The sequence below is a fragment of the Lepus europaeus genome, chromosome 8 (genome assembly GCF_033115175.1).
Source record: "Lepus europaeus isolate LE1 chromosome 8, mLepTim1.pri, whole genome shotgun sequence".
Taxonomy (NCBI): domain Eukaryota; kingdom Metazoa; phylum Chordata; class Mammalia; order Lagomorpha; family Leporidae; genus Lepus; species Lepus europaeus.
The window spans coordinates 103,093,461-103,115,311 of record NC_084834.1 but is presented as its reverse complement, the minus strand read 5'-3'; the positions used below and the strand labels follow the sequence as shown (position 1 = coordinate 103,115,311).

The window sequence follows — 21,851 nt, the reverse complement described above, 5'->3', positions numbered from 1 at the left end:
CAACCCTGCTGCAGAATAAGCCGCGGGCCACTCCATGCCTGGAGCTGAAAACGCATCTACTGAGAGGTTTCTGAGAGTGCAAACACTACCACTAGACATCAGCACCCCAAGGAGATGACACCTGTCATTCTAACAAACCAAAACACCAATCGGGCTCCACACGTGAGATTATAACGCAATCACATGAATGGCAGATGGCTGTCAGTGGACGGACCCCTGCCGGGTCTGAAGGGAACTCTGTCACTGGGGCCACCTTGCCCTGGCAAGATGGGGTTGGGTCCCGGAAGTGGGCCAACTGGATCAAATCGCGGTCTGAGTGGAGGGAACTGGCCAGGTGTCTCCCCAGGCCCAGGGATGAGTGAATTGATGGGATCTCCAACGTAGGGAAGTATTAGTCTTTGGCAAGTTCAGGGCTTGCCAAGTAAAAGCCAGAACAGGATACACCAGCTGGTCTTTGAAGAGGCAGGAGAGCTTCTGAAGATCTCTGTATATCTTGGCTGCATTTTCCCCTGGTTCTCCTATGCCAACAAAAGATTCTGGCAGGAGCTGCAATCTTTTCACACTTTAATCTCATTGTTGATTTTTAGAGTAGCGTTCACGACGACGAGGTTTCCCAGAGGCAGGCAGGTGAGCGCAGCAGAGCCTCCCTCACAGAGGGGATGCGTGTACTGCAGCCTGTACACACCACTAGCCTTCCACTGCTCCGGCATGGACAGGGCTTTGGCTTCGGTCCCCTGAGGTATGTACCCTGACTCCAACATGAGAAGATGCAGCAACAAGATCAAGGCATCGCTGGCGTTCCAGCAGTCAGCTGACTGATGCAGGGCCTCCAGCGAGTGTGGCACCTGCCCCTCCACGGCGTCGCTGCACAGCATCGGTTCTGAGGGACAGAAGCCCGTGCCCTCTTCCACATCTACAACATCTGGAATTGCTTCAGCTTCCACAGTCCATGATCCTGGTGGCGCGAGCTTTTGACACCGGTCAGAACCTCAGCCCAGAAAGGAGCCGAGACTGGCAGGAGGCCCTGCACTGGTACAACTCTGCCCTGGAGATGACGGACTGCGATGAGGGCGGGGAGTATGACAGCGTGCAAGATGAGCCCCGCTACACACTGCTGGCCAGAGAGGCCGAGAGGGAGAGAGAGAGAGAGGGAGGGAGAGAGGGAGAGAGAGGGAGAAAGAGGGAGAGAGAGAGGGAGAGGGAGGGAGGGAGAGAGAAGAAGAGAGGGAGAGGGAGGGAGAGGGGAGGGAGAGAGAAGAAGAGAGAGAGAGGGAGGGAGAGAGAAAGGGACAGAGAGGGAGGGAGAGGGAGGGGGAGAGAGAAGAGAGGGAGAGGGAGGGAGGGGGGAGGGGAAGAGAGAGAGAGGTAGAGAGAGAGGGAGGGAGGGGGGGGGAGAGAGAGGGAGGGAGAGGGAGAGGGAGGGAGAGGGAGGGAGAGGGAGCGGTAGAGAGAAGGAGAGGGAGAGAGAGGGAGAAAGAGGGAGAGAGAGAGGGAGAGGGAGGGAGAGGGAGAGAGAGAGGGAGAGGGAGGGAGGGAGAGAGAAGAAGAGAGAGAGGGAGGGAGTGGGGGGAGGGGAGAGGGGGAGAGAAGAAGAGAGAGAGGGGGAGGGGGAGAGGTAGAGAGAAGGAGAGGGAGAGAGAGAGGGAGGGAGAGAGAGGGGGAGAGAGAGGGAGAGAGAGCGAGAGGGAGGGAGAGGGAGGGAGGGAGGGAGAGAGAAGAAGAGAGAGGGAGGGAGAGTGGGGGAGGGAGAGAGAAGAAGAGAGAGAGGGAGGGAGTGGGGGAGGGGGAGAGAGAGGTATAGAGAAGGAGAGGGAGAGAGAGAGGGAGGGAGAGAGAGGGAGGGAGAGAGGGAAAGGGAGAGAGAGGGAGAAAGAGAGAGAGAGCGAGAGGGGGAAGGAGACAGAGCGAGAGAGAGAAAGAGAGAGAGGGAGGGAGTGGGGGGAGGGGGAGAGAGAAGGAGAGGGAGAGAGAGAGGGAGGGAGAGGGAGAGAGAGAGAGGGAGAGAGAGAGGGAAAGGGAAAGAGAGGGAGAAAGAGAGAGAGAGAGAGGGAGAGGGAGAGGGAGACAGAGAGAGAGAGAGAGAGAGAGAGAGAGAGAGAGAGGGAGAGGAGAGGGAGAGCAAGGGAGAGGGAGAGATCTTTCATCTGCTGGTTTTCTCCCCAAAGGACCTCAGTGGCTGAGGTTGGACCAGGCACAAGCCAGAACCCCAGGACTCTATCCAGGTCTCCCATGTGGATGACAGGGACCCAAGAACTTAGCCATTTTCTGCTGTTCTCCCAGGCCCATTAACAGAGAGCTCAATGGGAAGCAGAGCATCTGGGACTTGAATCAGTGCTCCTTTATGGAATGCGAGCAGTACTGCAAGCAGCAGCCTAATTTGCTATGCCACAATGCTGACCCCAAGAAAACTTCCGATTTGTTGAAGTTGGGTGTATTTTTCGAGATACAGCAGTCTATTTTTCTTTTTTTTTCTTTTTTTTTTAACTGAACTTACTTTAGATTATATGGCTTATTTATTTTGATTTATTTGAGACATAGAGATACTGGGAAAGCTTCCATCCATAGATTCAATCCCCAAATGCCAAAAATGATCCCTAGTTGGAGCCAAAATGAGGAGTCAAGAACTCAAATCAGGTCTCTGATGTGAGTGGGAAAACCCAATCACATGGGCTATCGCCACTGCCTCACAGGGTCTGCATTAATAGGAAGCTGGAGTCAGGAGCTGCCGCCAGGGCTTGAACCAAGGAACTCTGATGTAGATCATGGTGCTTAAGCAGCCATCTTAATCACTAGACCCACAAAGCCCATTTCTACTGACGATGACAACTTTGTCTTGATGGTAACCTGATCATCTGTTTCAAACACATGTCTCCCTTAAGTAGCCCCCAGTCAAATTCTAGAAACTTTTACTCCCTTTACATGTTCCTCTTTCCCTCTTTTTAAGGTGACCTGGATGTGAGGCACCTTGCCTATTGTCCTACAATTCTAAGAAGGATTCCTGGTCTGCCTGTTCCCTGTACTTGCTGACAACCTCTGAGAGGTCATTGATCTTGGACGCTCTCTGTCCTTGTGGGCTAACACCTTGTCCTGAACTTTGTGACACCCACTGAGTCCCATTTTTATTATGCTCACACTCAGTCCAACCTTGGATGACTCTAAGTCTGCTGCTCACTCTAAGATACTTTTATTCTCTCCATGGGGCTGTGGGGAAACGCCCTGTCTTGCCCATCTAATGAAAAGTGATTTTTGTGAATCAAAGGCTTTCAAATTTTGTACTATTTGCTTATAAAATTATTCATAAATATATTCTTTTTAAAGATGTATTTATTTTATTTGAAAGTAAGAGTTACACAGAGAGAGGAGTGGCAGAGAGAGAGAGAGAGAGAGAGAGGTCTTCCATCTGCTGGTTAACTCCCCAGATGGTCGCAACAGCCAGGGCTGCACAGATCAGAAGCCAGGAGCCAAGAGCTTCTTCCAGGTCTCCCACACAGATGCAAGGGCCCAAGGACTTGGGCCATCTTCTACTGCTTTCCCAGCCACAGCAGAGGGCTGGATCAGTAATGGAGAAGCCAAGACTCGAATGGGCGCCCATATGGGATGCCGGCACTACAGGCAGTGGCTTTACCAGCTATGCCATAGCGCCAGCCCCCATAAATATATTCTTGTTGGCCAGCACTTTCTAGTTTATGTGAGAATGGAAATATACTAAGAATGTCTACATTTTCCTATACAATATCTTCTGGTCACCTTGAAATTTTCATCTCTTGAAAATGAGGCTAATGTGATGGAGGAAGTGAGTTTTAAATTTTGGTTGATTTTAAATACATGAAATTCGAACAACTGCATGAGGTTAATCACAACTGTTTCAGTGCCCTCTGTGGTAGCAGCTTCTAAAAAATGAACTCCTACTGCCAAAAACATGGACATGGCCTGAAAAAAGAAAAGGGGAAGTAAAGTAACTTTTTAGTATCTCTTCATGTAGTCCTGACATGTTAACTTAGTTTTTTCATGAATTTTATTGAGTCATAGTTTATACATAACAAAAATGTACCCATTTAAAATGTGTATACATAACAAAAATGTACCTATTTAAAATGTGTAGCCCAATGAGCTTTGACAAATGTGTCTAGTCATGTAACCAACACCACAATGATTATATAGATTTATTTTCTCAAATTTATCTCTTTATTTGAAAGGCAGAGTTAGAGAGAGAGAGAGAGAGAGAGAGAGAGAGAGAGAGAGAGAGAATCTTCCATCACTGATCACTCCCTAAATGGCAGAAGTGGCTGGGGCTGGGTCAGGCTAAAGTCAGGAGCCAGGAGCCTCATCTGGGTCTCCCATGTGGGTGCAGAGGCCCAAGTACTTCCTCTGTTGCTTTCCCAGTTGCATTAGCAGGGAGCTGGATTGGAAATGGAGCAGCCGGGACTCAAACTGGCACTCATATGAGATGTTGGGGTTGCGGATGACGGTTTAACATGCCAGGCCAAAACTTCAGCCACAGTGATAAAGATTTAAATTCTCCATACCTTATCCCAACTCCTTGCCAAATACTGATCTCCTTTCTGTCATTACTGACAGATGTAGTCTTTTGTACCTGACTTCTTCAAATCAGCATAATAATTTATTTGTTTATGTCATTGATTGTATAGGAATCTGTTCCTTTAATTGCTAAGTTATTTCTTTTGTATGACATAATATAAGTTATTTAGCCCTTCATAAGTTTATCTAGCTTATTTTCTGCTTGGAATTATTTTTCTTTTCTTAGAAAAGATTTATTTGTTTATTTGAAAATCAGAGTTACAGTGATAGAGAGGGAAAGACAGAGAGGAGAAAGATCTTCCATCTGATGGTTCACTCCCCAGATAGCCACAACAACCAGAGCTGGGCTAGGCTGAAGCCAGGAGCCAAGAGCTTCATCCTGGTTGCTTAAACGATTATGCCACAGTGCTGGCCCAGAATTATTATTTTTCAAATCTGTTACCATAGGGCTGCTGTTGTCTCAGCAAGCTAAACTGCTGCCTGTTGCCTGGCAGCAGTTTGAGTCCTAGCTGCTCTGCTTCTGATCTAGCTCTCGGCTAATGTGCCTGGGAGAATAGTGGAGGGTGGCCTCAGTGCTTGGTCCCCTGCTACCCATATGGGAGACCTGGATGGAGTTTCTGGGTCCTGGCTTTGACATAGCCCAGCTCCAGTCATTGCAGCCTTTTACAGAGTGAGTCAGTAAATTGAAGATTCTCTCTCTCTCTCTCTCCTCATTCTCTCTCTCTCATCTCCTCTCTTCTCCCTCTGTCACTCTCTTTCAAATAAAATAAATAAATTTTTTAAAAAAATCTACTACCACAAATAAATAAATAACAACCTGCTTGTGGATATGTGCTTTAATTTCAGTTTGTAAAATACTGAGGATTGGGAATGCTGTGTCACGTGATAAGTATGTAATGAACTGCTGAGCTGTTTTGTCAGGCAGTGGTATTGTTTTGAAGCCCCACTCTAATATATGAGATTTATAATTGCTACATGTGCTTCCCATCACTGAGAAGTGCTGGTCTTTTGAATTGTAGTCACGCTTGAAGGTTTGCAGGGCTATTCTTCTGCAGTGTGGTTTGCAATTCCTTGATGCCTCTAATGTGGAGCATCTTTTTATGTACCTCTATGCATTTCAGATATCATCTTCAGTGAAGTCTGTGCTTAATGTTCATCATCTCCTTATTCAGTTGTGAGGGTTATTTATCAGATACAATTTGTCATACTTGTTCCCAATTTATGACCTGACATTTTAGTTTCTTACCATTTTTCAATTCTGTGAGTTGTGTCATTTTCGGTTTGGTTTGGTTTGGTTTGTGCTAAGAAATATTTATTTACTGAAGATTTCAAATATTTCCTGTTATGGCTTCTTCTACATTTATAGTTTTATTTCCTAAACTAATGTTTAATTTAAAATTAACTGAATATATTTTATTTATAGCTGGAAGCCCAGAAGAAGTAATTAGCAAGAAAAGTATCAAATATCTCAAAGAAAATCTTAGTAAAAACTAATAATCAAATAATTCATTAGTAGGAAACATTTAAAATTTTTTAATGAAATCAACCATTCTTCATTTCTTAAGTACTGTTTTACAGATCTCTCATAACCCTTATTCATCTATTCTAAGCATTGAAAATTCATGACAGACCAAAGATGTTCACAGAAACCTGTTTGGTTCCGTGAGCATATTCTGTATGTATTTCAGAAATTGGCACAAAACTGAGAAGGGAGTAACAGGAAAAGACATGAGTAGTTTTCTCTTTAGATGAAAAGCTACATAATCTCTCTCTTTTTTTTATAATTTATTGATCAGTTTTTTTCATTTATTAAACTTTTATTTAATGAATATAAATTTCCAAAGTACAGCTTATGGGTTACAATGGCTTCCCCCTTCCCATAACTTCCCTCCCACCCGCATCCCTCCCTTCTCCCGCTCCCTCTCCCCTTCCATTCACATCAAGATTCATTTTCAATTCTCTTTATATGCAGAAGATCAGTTTAGTATATATTAGGTAAAGATTTCAACAGTTTGCCCCCATATAGCAACACAAAGTGAAAAAAATACTGTTGGAGTACTAGTTATAGCATTAAATAACAGTGTACAGCACATTAAAGACAGAGATCCTACATAATTTTTTTTTAAAAATTAATTAATTTTCTATGCCATTTCCAATTTAACACCAGGTTGTTTTTTTTTTCATTTCCAATTATCTTTATATACAGAAGATCGATTCAGTATATAATTAGTAAAGATCTCAACAGTTTGTACCCACACAGAGAAACAAAGTGTAAAAATACTGTTTCAGTACTAGTTATAGCGTCACTGCACATTAGACAACACATTAAGGACAGATCCCACATGGGATGTAAGTACACAGTGACTCCTGTTGCTGACTTAACAATTTGACACTCCTGTTCATGGCATCAGTAATCTCCCTAGGCTCTAGTCATGAGTTGCCAGGGCTATGGAAGCCTTTAGAGTTCGCTGACTTTGATCTTATTCCGATAGGGTCATAGTCAAAGTGGAAGTTTTCTCCTCCCTTCAGAAAAAAGATACCTCCTTCTTTGATGGCCCCGTTCTTTCCACTGGGATCTCACTCGCAGAGATCTTTCATTTAGGTCTTCTTCTTTTTTTTCTTTTCCATGGTATCTTGGCTTTCCATGCCTACAATACTCTCATGGGCTCTTCAGCCAGATCTGAATGCCTTGAGGGCTGATTCTGAGGCCAGAGTGTTGTTTAGGACATCTGCCATTCTATGAGTCTGCTGTGTATCCCGCTTCCCATGTTGGATCCTTCTCTCCCTTTTTGATTATATCAGTTAGTATTAGCAGACACTTTTCTTGTTTGTGTGATCCCTTTGACTCTTAGACCTATCAGAGCCATCAATTGTGAACTGAAATTGATCACTTGGACTAGTGAGATGGCATTTGTACATGTCACCTTGATGGGATTGTGTTGGAATCCCCTGGCACATTTCTAACTCCACCATTTGGGGCAAGTCCAATTGAGTATTTCCCAAATTATACATCTCCTCCCTCTCTTTTTCCATTCTTATATTTAACAGGGATCACTTTTCAGTTAAAATTTAAACACCTAAGAATAATTGTGTGTTAATTACAGAGTTCAACCACCAGTACTAGAACAACAACAACAACAACAAATGCTAAAAAGGTTAAAGTGTTACACTGTACATTTAGAGTCAGGACAAGAGCTGATCAGGTCATTGTTTCTTATAGAGTCCATTTCACTTCAACAGGTTTCCCCTTTGGTGCTCAGTTGTCACCGATCAGGGAAAACAAATGATATTTGTCTCTTTGGGACTGGCTTAATTCGCTCAGCATGATGATTTCCAGATTCCTCCATCTTGTTGCAAATGACCGGTTTTCATTGTTTCTTACTGTTTTATAGTATTCTATGGAGTACATGTCCCATAATTTCTTTATCCATTCTACTTTTGATGGGCATTTGGGTTGGTTCCAGGTCTTAGCTATTGTGAATTGAGCTGCAATAAACATTAATCCCTTGCATCTTAAAGACTTTAGATTTCATGTGTAAGAAAAGGTTAGCTATTTCTTTTTTTTTTTTTGCTTAACATATTTTTTATTGATAAGAATATTGCCAAAGAATTTTTTATGCTCAGGAATATTCTCCTTTTATTTTAATTTATATATAATACTTGTATATATTTTTGGTGTACAATGTGAAAATGCCATACACGTATACAGTATATAATGATCAAATTGTCTTCATTAGAATGCTTCTCTCCTGTATCATTTATCTTTTCTATACAGTGGGAACCTTCAAACTCTTCTCCTTTGATTATTGATGAATATGTATTTAATTTTGGTAGACTATAGTGAATCCATTTTGCTATAAAACACTAGGTCTAATTCCTTCTTTTAATGATGTTTTGGTGTCCACAATCCAACATTTCACTATCCTCACCCCTCTTCATTGAGTCTAGTGATCTTTATTCTATTATTTACTCTTTTGATATCAGCTAGTTTCAGTTTCCACAAATTTTATTACTTCAATGATAGTATTTCAAATTTTTCGTTGAATATTCCATTGTGCATAAATGAGGAGTCTTCAAAAAGTTCATGAAAAAATTATATTATGAAAAACTATTCAGGACTTCTAATTTTTGAACCAAAATGCACTCAAATTAATGTCTTTTTATAATGTTAAAGTTCCCTTTTATTTAGTTTTTATTTTTATTTATATAAAGAGAAGACATTTCATGTATTTCATAGGTACATTCTAAGAAGATAACCACATTTTCCTCCAAACCCCTCTCCATCCTTCAAAGTCCTTCCTATCTTTTTTCTTCAATTTTTGCAAAAACATAGTTTCAATCCACTCTATAGTCACAGATTTAATGCACCACTAATCATAATATTCAACAAATAAAAATGGCTTGTACATATCTAATCAGGATCTACTTTGAGCACTAAGAAGGATAAGACATCAATTTGCAAAGAGTCCATTTCATACAGACATGAATTATGTTAATACTGAAGCAAGAATAAACATCAAATTGGAGATAAAGCGTGGGTGGAAGATTGATGAAATCACAATGATTTATGAAGAATTGATGGAGGCAGCATCCCAAAGTAATCAGAACTTTATAAATGCACACAAGAAGTGTGCACATAAGAAGTTGTAAGATTATCGATATTGAAGATGGAGCCCTCAGTAACCTACCACTTATAGCAAATTGTAAGGAAAAATTAATATTAATACTTTAGTAAAAGAAGACCAACAATTAACAGCAGCAACAATAGTCAACATCACAGACATTTCAATTGGTTCATCTTACATAATTCTGACTTGAAAAACATAAGTTATCTGTACCCCATGTTTACAGCAACTCAATTCACAATAGCTAAGATATGGAATCAACCCATATGTCAATCATCTGATGACTGGGTAAAGAAAATGTGGTATTCATACACAATGGAATACTACTCATTCATAAAAAGAATGAAATTCTGTGCAACCAGAGATCAATATGCTTAGTGAAATAAGCCAAACCCAAAAAGACAAACATCATGCATTTTCTGATTTGTTGTAGCTAATATATATAGAGTGCTAAAAAAAAATCTGAGTGCAAGAGTGAAATTGACATCTTGTGATTTGATTATTGTTTATAGCACTTGTCTATATTCTTACAGAACAGTAGTCTTTTTACTTTTTTACTTGTTGAACAATATATAAGCTGTGGAATGAAACCTGTGATTATAAAGTAAACTGAAAGTATGTTGTTGCAAAAATTTAAAGAATAAAATATAGAAAGGAAGATAGTGAGGGAAGCATCATTATATTCTTAGAGTTGTATCCATGAAATCCACAAAATCAGTTGTTTATATTAATAAAAAATAGATGGATTAAAAAAAATGGAAAGAGTAGGAAAAGAAAGAGGAGAGGAGTGAAGAGGAGAGGAGGGGAGGAGAGGAGAGGGGAGAGGAGGGAAGGGGAGGGGACAGGAGAAGAGAAAAGGAGAGGACAAAAGAGGAGAGGAGCGGAGAGGAGAGGAGGGGAGAGAAGAGGAGGGGAGGGGAAGGGAAGGGAGAGTGAGATCAAAATTTTGAAGTATGTCTAACAAGAATTGGAACAGGAGATGAAATGTGGCTTTACCAGTACAATCCTAAAGACAAAGCACAAAGCAGTGACTACCAAGGGGTAGAATTGGTTCAATCAAAGCAAAAGCACACCAATCAAGACCAACCAAAAGTCAGGAATACACTTGTTTTGGATTCTAAGACACTTTGCTGACGTTTTAGAGGGCCATAGAATAACACCTACTTAGTATGAGAGTGTTTTGACAAAGGCAGAGTACTAGCAGAAAATGCTGAGGAGAGCTTCATCAAAGAGCCATCTTCCAACACAATAATATTCTGCTCATTCCTCTTGTTGAACAAGGGTGATTTTGTGAGAGTTTTGATGGGAAATAATTACAAATCCACCTGAAAGTCCTGATTTGGTTCCTCTGACTTCTTTTCATTTCCTGTTGTAATGGACATCATTTTTCCTTAGTTAGTAATGTAAAAAAGACTCCACTGACATGTTTAAGTTCCTGGGAACTTCAGTACTAATGGCTGGTATACTTGCTTAAAAAGTCTTGAACTTTATGAACTTTTATGGAGAAATGAGGTTTACAATTTTTATTTTTATCTGTTGATTCTGTTTTTCTACCAACTGTTTAAAGTTCCCTCATAAGTCACATTCTTTTAAAATCTGTTTATTCATGAATGGACATTTTGGTTGATTCTTAATAACTCAGTGGCAGAATGGAGCGTTAAGTCCAACCAAGCATCTACAATATATTTGTAGCACGTTTCTTGGGATTATCTGTGTTTTATCAGTTTGTGTTTGTGTAAAGACCTGGAGCTACAATTAGAAGAAAAGCTAATTCTTAAAGGAAATTAATGTTACCTATTTACATGATTTTTCCCATCATATCTCCTCAATAGTGAGTGAAATTTTCTGAAGTCCGGTCAAAGGTGATTTAATCTTTGGATTTTCTGATGGGAATGCAATAGGATGCTGCTCTAGGGGAGCTGACCACAGTTCACCTCTGACTAATTTGTGATTGAACTGCAGTATCTGAAATGCAACAAAAATCCTGGAGCATATCCCCTTGTATGAACTCACCTACCCCTTGCGTGCAAGAAAAAACTAGACTCCTTCTCTGTCTGGTAAATGATTTTCCTAAATGATGCAACAGGTGAAAGATTTATCTGGTGGTTTATCTCTGGACCTGTTCACAATCTACTGGACCTGTTCACAATCTAACACGTGTTGGCAGGGACATATGATCACACTTTCTGTTCCACAAGCTATAATGTGTTTGCAAGTGAAAAATGATGAGTGTCACATGGATCTGAGCTGGAAAATACCTCATTAGGATGGAAGATCCTCTTCTGATTTGACCTGAGGCCCAAGGCAGAAGGATTTCTTTATCAGAGACAAATGAACTCTGACTCAGATGACTGTGACAGAGTTTAAAGTCTTTTTCAATGTATCAGTTTTATTTTTCAAGAAATATCTAGTGACCTTTTAGTAGATATTTTTCTAGTCACATCAATGAATAAGACAAAATCCTTGTCCTCATTGAATGACAGCTAATGTCCACTAAGGATGATAGCTAACTTAACATTTTTTACACGTTATGGGAAAAAAAAAACATGGAAGTAAGTAATTTTATCTTAATTCCTTTCCACAAACTCTACTTCTTTACTTTCTGTTCCTTGGCACAGAGAATAAAACACAAACTTAAGGCCAACTTGTACGACATGGCCTCTAAGACAATGAGTTCCATTTGTGAGGGGGAACTTAGGAAGAGATTTTGTGATATGAATAGAGAGACCAGGTCCTAAGGCACAGTCCCCTGAAGAAGAGAGTTTATTGAATCCTTTTGTTGTTTTCAACAGACAGGAAAATATTACTTATGTGCTTCCTTAAATAGTACCATAGCTTAAAGGTGAATTTAGATTATACCCTTTTGATTAAGACATGCCAATCTTTATTCACCAATCTGGCACCAACATCTAGAAGTTTTAGAGCTGATAGCTTGTAGAATCAAACTGACAATATCAAAATAGAGCTTTGACACACTTTCCCTGGTATGTTGCACTGTTATGCCCATATTTGGACCACTTCATATTAATATAAAAGAGGATAATCCTTAAGCTAAGTCTAGGAATTCGGTATAGACCCCCAGAGATTGCTGAGGCATAGTCTATATTAATCTGTATTCCTTAAGGTCAGGCATGACATAGAATTTAATAAATGGGAGTTTAACACGTGTTGGCAATGAAAAAGCCATTCATTCTGGAAAAGGGAAGAGATTCAAGTGATCTGCACATATGTGGACCAAAAGATCCATGTATGTTAGCTGATCCAAAAAAAAGAAATCCAAGCTCCATGTCTTAAACTTAAAAGTACTTTGAACCCACCAGCTAATTATGCCCAAGCAATAATAAGCCTGGTTTTTGAAATCTGCATAATGCCCTAGTGTTTATACACAATGTTTTAGATCCAGATACATGGCTGTAGGTCTGTTCCCATGCCAATCTTTCCAGTACAACTACTTTTGATAAAATAAGAAATGGATAATAAAAATTGGTTTTAACACTTATGAACTTCAGCTAGTCATTAAAATCTTTTAGCCAGTGACATTTCTTGAAGTTTCCTGAAATTCTCATGATTGCTCTTAAGTTTGTTAAGATATGTTGGTTAATGTTTTCATTTATGTTTCTTACCTGACAATAAGTTTGTTAGGAAATGCATCCTGGCTTTCATGTATATCCAAAAATGACATTATACCTTGGCGTGGCCTCTGAGCTAATTGCTGTATACACAGAGTGATTTTTATGTTCAGCAGTAATGCAATGATGGAGGTAGTTGCTCGTTCACCAAATACTTGTTGAGCTCCTATGACTGGGGTCTAGAATACTGAGCAAGGTGGACAGGGTTGCTGGGTTAGTTGAGCTTTCCATCCACTGTGATGGGAGAAGCAAAATTAGTAACCAACCAATGAAAATGTTTGATTGCAGAAAGTGCTGTGCAGAGAATAGAACAACCACATGACTATGTGTCTGGATGGTTACTTTTGACGAGGTGATCAAGGATGGCCTTTCTGAGGAAGTGACACCTGAGCAAATACTTGAACAACAAGAAGGACCCATACATACCAAGATTCCAGGCAAAGGGAGCAGAAATTATACTGTAAGTGAAATAAGCTCGATGTACACAATTTTTTTTTTAAAAAATAGTATAATGATGAACACCAAAATGCTACTGTTCTGGAACAGAGTGATTGAAAGGAAATGAAAGGGGCCGGCACTGTGGCTCGCTTGGTTAATCCTCTGCCTGTGGCGCTGGCATCCCATATGGGCGCCGGGTTCTAGTCCCGGTTGCTCCTCTTCCAGTCCAGCTCTCTGCTGTGGCTCGAAAGGGCAGTGGAGGATGGCCCAAGTCCTTGGCTCCTGCACTTGTGTGGGAGACCAGAAAGAAGCACCTGGCTCTTGGCTTCTGGTCGGTATAGCACCGGCCTTGGTGGCCATTTGGGGAGTGAACCAACGGGAGGAAGACCTTTCTCTCTTTCTCTCTCTCTCACTGTCTACCTGTCAAATAAAAAAGAAAGAAAGGAAATGAGATAAGAGAAAGCAAGGCCCACATTGTGTAGGCCTTGGAGGCCTTGTATCCTTCTCAAAGAATTTGTTTTATAGTCTAACTACATAGGGAAGCCATTAGGGGTATTTTAGCAAGGGAGTGATGTGATAAGATTTACTATGTAACAATCTATAGAAAATCAATCATTTGGAAGGGAAAGGAATAGCTCCCACCACTAAAACCAAGGTCCCTGTAACAAAACAAATAAACTAGTTCTTCTATTATTAACATCCCCTTAAAGCAGTTCCCATATAAAGCATCTTCCAGCACACATATATGCACACACACAAACACATGACGTGTCCATGTGTCCATGACCATTCATTATATACATTATTAGCAAGTGTAGGCCAAGAACAATTCTTCCAAACTTTGGTATTTCCCCCCTATGAAAAGGATTCAAATTGTATAACTGAATCTTTCTTATTTAGTTATTCTTTATTTAGGGAGGTGGCTGACTTAATATGGGAAATTCGAAGGATAAGTGGTTTCATTCTGCCCACTTTCCAGATATTTCTCATGAGAGTTGAGTCTTCTCTGCACTCCTCTGCATTGCTAAGGTACTACCTAGAAAGGCCCTGCTTCTGTTTATCTTTTTCCCCATTGCTGCCACTGCTCAGTAAGTCTACCTAAACCTCAGTTCAACAGTAGTAAATCCACCTAATAACAAGCTTAAAGTCCATTTCTCCAACCTGCCCTCTAATTGGAATAAAATCACAATTTGGCCTCTGTATCTATTATTTCCCAACTTGCTCAGAAGTAGAATAGGGAAAATAAGTTATCATTTTTAGTGGGTTTTGGGGGACTTAGTAATGCCAACTTCAGCTACCGAGAACATGCACTGTCTTTATATTAAAGATAAGAATCAAACATCTGTACTGAGGAGATTCACAATCCTTTCTATTAAAATATTAAGTGTTGCTGTCAAGGCAGTAATTTCTCAGAATATAATACCTCAACTCTATACTAAACAAACAAAAGCTCGTCTGTTTGAAGTCTTCCAAGACTGTCACATGCTCTAAAAGCCTAGAAATGAACAATCACTTTAGTTAAAAACAAATGACAAGACTTGTGTAAGGAATGAGCACCTTTCATACACACTCTGTGTTCTTCTCTGTTCAATCATTTCCATTGTTTTCTATTTATTGATCTGTAAACTTGACTCAGAATATTAGTTACATCCCACTTATTTCCAACTCTTTGTTCTCCAGTCTCCTTCTTCCATGTCAGACAATAAGAGAAGGTGGCTGTTCTTAGTCTTTTTTCCACAATTTTTATTGTTTGCACTTCAACATAACACATTACTGAAGCTCTGTTGATTGACATTTGAAGATGGTCATGTGGCATTTCAAAACATGAACCAACCAACCCTCTACCAAAACAATAGAAGCACCCTTTTGTCACTTTCTACCCAATCTTCATGTGGAAAAAGTGAGATGTAAAGTGAGATGTCTGAGAAAAAGACCTTAGACCTAATGAAGACTTACTTGGTAGAGAAAGACAATTTCATCATTCTTACAAAAGAGAATATAAACCTATTCAACCTCATATGGAAAACAAAGCTCTGAATCACTTGCCAGGTACAATACCTGAATGAACTAAAGATCAAATTAGGCTTGACCTACCTCAAATTTTTTTTTTTTGGACAGGCAGAGTGGACAGTGAGAGAGAGACAGAGAGAAAGGTCTTCCTTTTGCCGTTGGTTCACCCTCCAATGGCCGCCACAGCCGGCGTGCTGCGACCGGCGCACCATGCTGATCCGATGGCAGGAGCCAGGTGCTTCTCCTGGTCTCCCATGGGGTGCAGAGCTCAAGCACTTGGGCCATCCTCCACTGCACTCCCTGGCCACAGCAGAGAGCTGGCCTGGAAGAGGGGCAGCCGGGACAGAATCAGTGCCCTGACCGGGACTAGAACCCCGTGTGCCGGTGCCTCAAGGCGGAGGATTAGCCTATTGAGCCGCGGCGCCAGCCTTAACACATTTTTATTTTGTACAAATGAAATCAGGGGCCACCTCATCGAATTAGATTATTAAAAAACAAACAGGTACATTAAAGTGATATTTATTTTGTTTGTTTGACTTTTTAGCATTTATTTCAAGTTTCATAATGGACTTTTTCTGAAACACAAATGTACGAGGTAATTATAACATTGTAAATAGAACATATTTGATTGTACTTGATCTGTATCTTCTGAGCCTCCTAGAACTCTTACCCAAAGAATTTGGCTACCCTAGTGGACTTGTTCTAATAAAAATTAAATAGGAGTGATCCTAAGCGTAGGTTGCTGATCTTTGTCCTACTTTACACTTGTCCAGAACTTCTTAGGTTGGTCACAGACTTTTTGACTGATTAGAATCCATACCCAACAGGTTAAGACAAGGGTAGTGTAGGTGTTTGAATAAAAAAATTAAGGTGAATTTCCTGTTGCGTCACAGGTGGTGAGCTTGCCTAAAACACTGTATAAGCCATTACCCCCACAACTGAAGTTGCAGCCTTTAATTCTGTAATTGTCTCCTCCATGGTCTGGGGAGTGAATCAACCCTTTGGCACCCTGCTCCTCTTCAGATTGACTCACCTTGCTTCCGAAGCAGGTGCCACACATTTTTGGAAAGAAGGGGTGGAGTCGTTATCATGAATCATAAAATAATGAGAGACAACGACAAGGTGAAAGGTGAAGTCCATATCCCAAATGCATTTCACATGGAATAGTCAAAGGATACAAAAGATCAAAGCATATTTTACACTTGAGATTTTGAATAAGTACCTAAACAAAATTTTAAAGACTTTTTTTTTAACTTCTGGAAGTTGATCCTGTCTTAACCTTCATAAATAGACATCTACACACCATAAGAAGAAAGGTAGTGTGGATCTCATAGCCCTCTTTTGAAAATATACCTTTTCTATGATTTTCTCCATGGTATTCTATGATACAGCTAAACATAACTGTCTGAAACAATGGTCTTGGATTTATTGAACAAAACTAAACCTTTCAACTCCATTCTGGGCCATTGAACAATGCATGATCTTTGAATAATTAATTTAAATGCTAAGAACAAAGTTTGGTTATTGATAAGAAAAAATATCTTGAGTTAAACCAGAACAAAATTTTAAGCAGAAAGCATGAAGAAAATTGATTATTCTAAATTTACAAATGTTAATGTAAGACTCTTGATATAATAAAATATAAATCTAAGGGTATAATCTAGTAGATCTGGCGGGAGTATAGAAATCACTGAATGACATTAAGACTCCAACAGCATTGGCCAAAGCCACAGATTGAGAATTTAACCAGTGGTTCTTCTAAATATTTTGGAAGATATTTGTGAACCCATTAGAGACTGGTGTCAAGTTAAAACATTATTTATAAATGAATAATCTGGTTCATTTTTTTAACTCCCAAGAAAATTTCAGAAAGGAATTCCTTACCTTTACCATTTTTTAATAAACACCTACAAGTTCCCACTGATGCAAGGCCTGCTGAATAATAAGCTTAAGGAGAAAAAAAGGGGTTTTAATGGGATTTCCTACCTCGTGTCTGGGTGTGGTCTTTTGGGGCTAAATGCTGTGGTGGCATTGAACAGTATGAGGTAGTATTAGCTCTGGATGGATTGGAATCCCAACTTTGCCTTCTCCTTGCTCCATGCCCTTAGGAATCTCTCAACTTCTCTGTACTTCACTTTCCTCACCTTAAAATGAAGATAAAGATATTATGTACCTGGTTATGATATTATGGAGGTTTAAGTATGAAGTGCTAAGAACAGTGCCAGACCCATCAAAATCGCTTTAAAAATGTACATTGCAAAATACGTAAAAATTACACAGTTGCAGAGCTAAGATTTCACCCCCCCCATCTTTTGAAACCCTTGACCCCTGCGCTCACATCTAACTCACTGTAACTTTTGCAGTGTTAATGTGCTGCCTGAAAAGTGGACATGCTTCCAAACTGGTGGAAATGAATTTACCATCCCTGCTGAACTGGAATGTTTAACTTGAAACTTAAATAAACTTTTCTTTTCTTTCTTTCTTTTTTTAATATAAAGGCTTGTGGGGTAAGTGATATCTTCTGAGATATTGTAAAATGGGAAAGAAAATAGCAGATAAAGAGATGTCTGCAGTTCTGACTCAACCTCTGTGACTAACAGATTGTTCTTCCAGGACCCGTTTTGCCTGAGGCCCCTAAGTCCTTTGAAGGGCTGCTCTGGAGGCCAGGATTTTATTTATAACATAATCACATTTTCTGTCTCAGTAAATTGACAGGTACAGAAGGCAGCACAACAATGTCATTAACTTTAGACAATTGCCACAAGCCTTGAGGTCTCAACAAATATTTGCTGACTTGTGACTATTGGAGACCTTCCATTAATCTCACAGAGTCATCACTACATCTCTTTCCTCAAGGGGATGTGTCTTTGACCTGAAAGAAGCAAGATGACTGTGAATGAAAACTCCCAGCCAAACAAGACTACATTTTTACTTGCTACAGGATAAGACAAGTAAGGAACTGATATGATGAGACATAAGTCCCAGGAGCCAGGGTCCAGCAGAAAGTGTCAGCTCCTGCAGGAGCCCATGTCCCCATGACTCACACAGGTGAGACAGAAGTTTTCCTCTTCATATACAGGTGGTCTGGGGACAAACCCATCACAGAACCCTGCAGGCAATTCTCTGAATTCTGCACATTTCCCTCCCAACCCTGGAGAATGCCCAGGCACACCATTTTGAGGTCTAATCTGAATGTTACTCATCCTCTCAGTTTTCAGGTAAGGAGAATAAAGTAATCTGCAACAAACATACTTGATTTCCACTCACTCAACCCTACCCTAACTTCTCAGAAATTCCAGCCCAACCTTGAGTTCCTGTGATGAATGAGCACTACAGGTTTGATGACAAAATCTGAGTCAGTGTTGGATTATCACCCTTCCCCCTGCCAAAAGGGATCTACTTAGGGAGAAAGTTTTACAGGTTAATTCCTCCATTTGTTCCATGGCACTTTTCTCTAGGCAAATGATGCTTTTATTTGAAAAGCCTTTGTAAAAAGAACTCTGCTTTTTAGCAAAGGTGACTCAATGTAACAGTATTTATCCTTATCAGGGACCCAATGACTGGATTTTACACATTGATCTGATCTCTTAAGTTACCTGCATAACTGTTTACTAAAGGCTCTACGAGGAGCAAACTATAAAGTTCATAGTTTTTGCTGTGTATAGAAACCAAATAAAAAGAATCAAATTCATCTTCTTGGGAATATAAGCAAGCTTAAAAATAGAAAAAAAATGAGGGCTTATGTGATTTTTAAAATGAATCAAAGTTTTAATGTGGACTTTGTTAATATAAAGACATATGTGCACAAGATAAGTTAAATACAAGATCGCAAAGCAGAATTCCTTCAATGATGTAGAAAAGTATCACTATGGATAATGGCAAGGGTTGGGAACAAATCGATATTTATAGAAAGACATAATTTAATTCCATGCCTTTTGTTTAGATTATTTAAAAACTTATTTGAAAGGTATAGTTACAGAGAGAGGAACACACACTCATGCACACACACAAAGACAGAGAGAGAGAGAGGAAGAGAGAGAGAGAGAGAGAGAGAGAATCTTTTATCCATTGGTTCAATCCCAAATGGCCACAATGGCCTGAGCTGGGCCTATCCGAAGTCAGGAATCTGGAGCTTCTTCTAGGTCCCCGACATGGGTGCAAGGGCCCAAGCACTTGAGCCATCTTACCTTGCTTCCCCAGTCACATTAGCAGGGAGCTGGATCAGAAGTGGAGCAGCCATATCTCAAACTGGTTGCCCATATGGGATGCTGGAGCCACAGACAGAGGCATAACCCACTACATGACAATGCTGGCCCCAATTCCATGTTTTATGAAATTTTCTATAATATATACAACTGAAAAATAAAATGATTAACTATCTAATTTAAAAATTATTTATATTATTGGAAAATTCCATAAAGTGTGGAATTTAGGTATGGAAAACAATTAAGTGATGATTTAATTAGTTAATTATTTTAAATTGCAAAGATCCATTACTATAAAGCTCAAATTTATTTGAAACAGGCTTAATCTTGCCTTCCTGGAGTCTACAGCCTGTGAGCATTTAGTTAGCAGGAATAACAAAACCCCTATGCAAGTACTTTGATGAGCAACATGCAAGGAGGGCTAAGGAAATATGGAAGATGAAACACCTGTAAGTTCCAGATAACTCACTAGAGGAAGAAATTTTTAAATTATTTATTTATTTTCATTTGTTTGAAAGGGAAAAGGGAGAGCAGCAGAAGCAGAGGGAGAGATCTCCGTCCAGGTCTCCAACATAGGTGACATGGGACCAGATATCTAAGCCATCAACTTCTGTCTCTCAGAGTGTGCATCCTCAGGAAGCTGGATTATAGAAAAAGGCAGGATCCAAACCCCTGTACTCCGATATGGGGTGCAGATGCCTCAAGTGGCAGCTTAACTGCTGCTCCAAAGCACCCATCCTTGAGAAAGTAACTCCCTTCTTCTTCTTCTTCTTTTTTTTTTATCAATTTATTTATTTACTTGAGAGGCAGAGTTACAGAGAGAATCTTCCATTCACTGGTTCACACTACAAATGGCTTCAATTGCCAGAGATGTGCCTATCTAAAGCCAGGAGCCAGGAGCTTCTTGATCTCCCATGCAGGTGCAAAGGCCCCAAGCACTTGGGCCATCTTCTACTGCCTTCTCAGGCCATCAGTGGGCAGCAGGATCGGAAGTGGAGCAGCAGGGACTTGAATTGGCACTCACATGGGATGCCTGAGCCATAGGCGGATGCCATAGCACCAGCCCCCAGAAGGTAACTCTTACTGATGGTGCAGAAATAACCTGGCAAAGATGCAAGAGTTAAGAAAAAAAGCAGAGATAGTCTGTGAAGATGGGAAGGCAAATACCTTGAACGAAGAAAGCATTTGCTTTAGCTTTGAAAATAGTCAAGAATGCCTAGTTTTAAAAGACTAATTTCAAAGTCCAGGGTATTCAGACATGACTTACCAGATCATCATGACAGTAGTTGAAGCTGTCTTTATCTAAAAGTGACACACACAATTGGAGAGATCATCAGAAGACATGTCAAGAATACAATTAGAAATATTCTGATATGAAATAAAGCTGAGTTAAAAATCTCATTAAAATCTCATTAAAGGTGATCTATGAAAACAGTCAACCTCCAGCTCAACTCAGTGTGTTTAAATTCCTAGGCAGTTGTCCAGTGCAAAGGAAATGACAAAGATGAAAGATATTACGTGTATTCTTTCCTTCCTCCCTACTCATCAAACAATAGGTATTATTGTGCAAACATGCTATGTAATGGTTAGTTAGACAGCATAGCTTTTGGTCACAGAAAGGATTACATTTTCTTGAGTAAGAAGGTCAATTGACATAGAAGAGTAGAAGAGAGCGACTAGTTCATACATGAGATCTTTAAGAAGTTCAAAGAAAATGTGAATTATGAAAAAGTATGCTTGTATTTCCAAAAGTTTTTCACCATAATACTAATTTTTAAATTCCATTTTAGAAACTTGTTAAAGTATCCTTTTATGTACACATGTAACTAAAACAGAAAGAAACAGATATATTTGCTCCACTGACAATCAGTATCATATTACTGATGATTTATTAGTCAACTATGTTTTCCTTGGAAAGGAAGATTTTGTGGGATGGGTGGGTGTGAACTGGAGGGAGAGGGGAAGCAGGAACTGTAGAGGAGGTTCCAGACCAACAAAGTCCTCAGAGCACAGTTTCAGACACAGGCAAGGTCATGGTGCCCACGTGGGTCAGTGACTAGTCTAAGGTATGACAACATTTAAGAGTAGAAAATAATCGCTTTGAACTGCTAGAACAGGATGAAATTGTGGGGCAATTTGAAAAATAGAGGCCATTTATATAGTTTGACACTTAAATGAGAAAAGCATTAAATAGTATTAAATTGAAGAATATAGAAAATGTCTTTAGTGGTTATTCTAGTGACATTAAGAAAACAAAAATAGAGAAGAAAAAAAAAATCCCGATCACTGAGATCAAGAGAGAAGTATTTATAGTCGTCTATGCCTGAGTGGTGAGATCTTGGACATGAAATGAAAAACAGGGACCAATGTCAAAAGCATTTCAAAACAAAAGAAAAAAAGAAAAA

At 39.9% G+C, this 21,851-nt stretch overlaps 1 protein-coding gene across 1 annotated transcript in view; it reads right to left on the bottom strand.

Annotated features, from left to right (window-relative positions):
- Positions 1 to 300: 300 nt before the first annotated feature.
- LOC133765336 (F-box only protein 7-like) overlaps positions 301 to 21,851 on the bottom strand; it is a 31,881-nt gene continuing 10,330 nt past the window's right edge. The window contains 4 exon segments of the mRNA XM_062198922.1: positions 301 to 563; positions 566 to 968; positions 3,826 to 3,930; positions 20,714 to 20,748. Coding sequence (XP_062054906.1) covers positions 301 to 563; positions 566 to 968; positions 3,826 to 3,930; positions 20,714 to 20,748 — 806 coding nt within the window.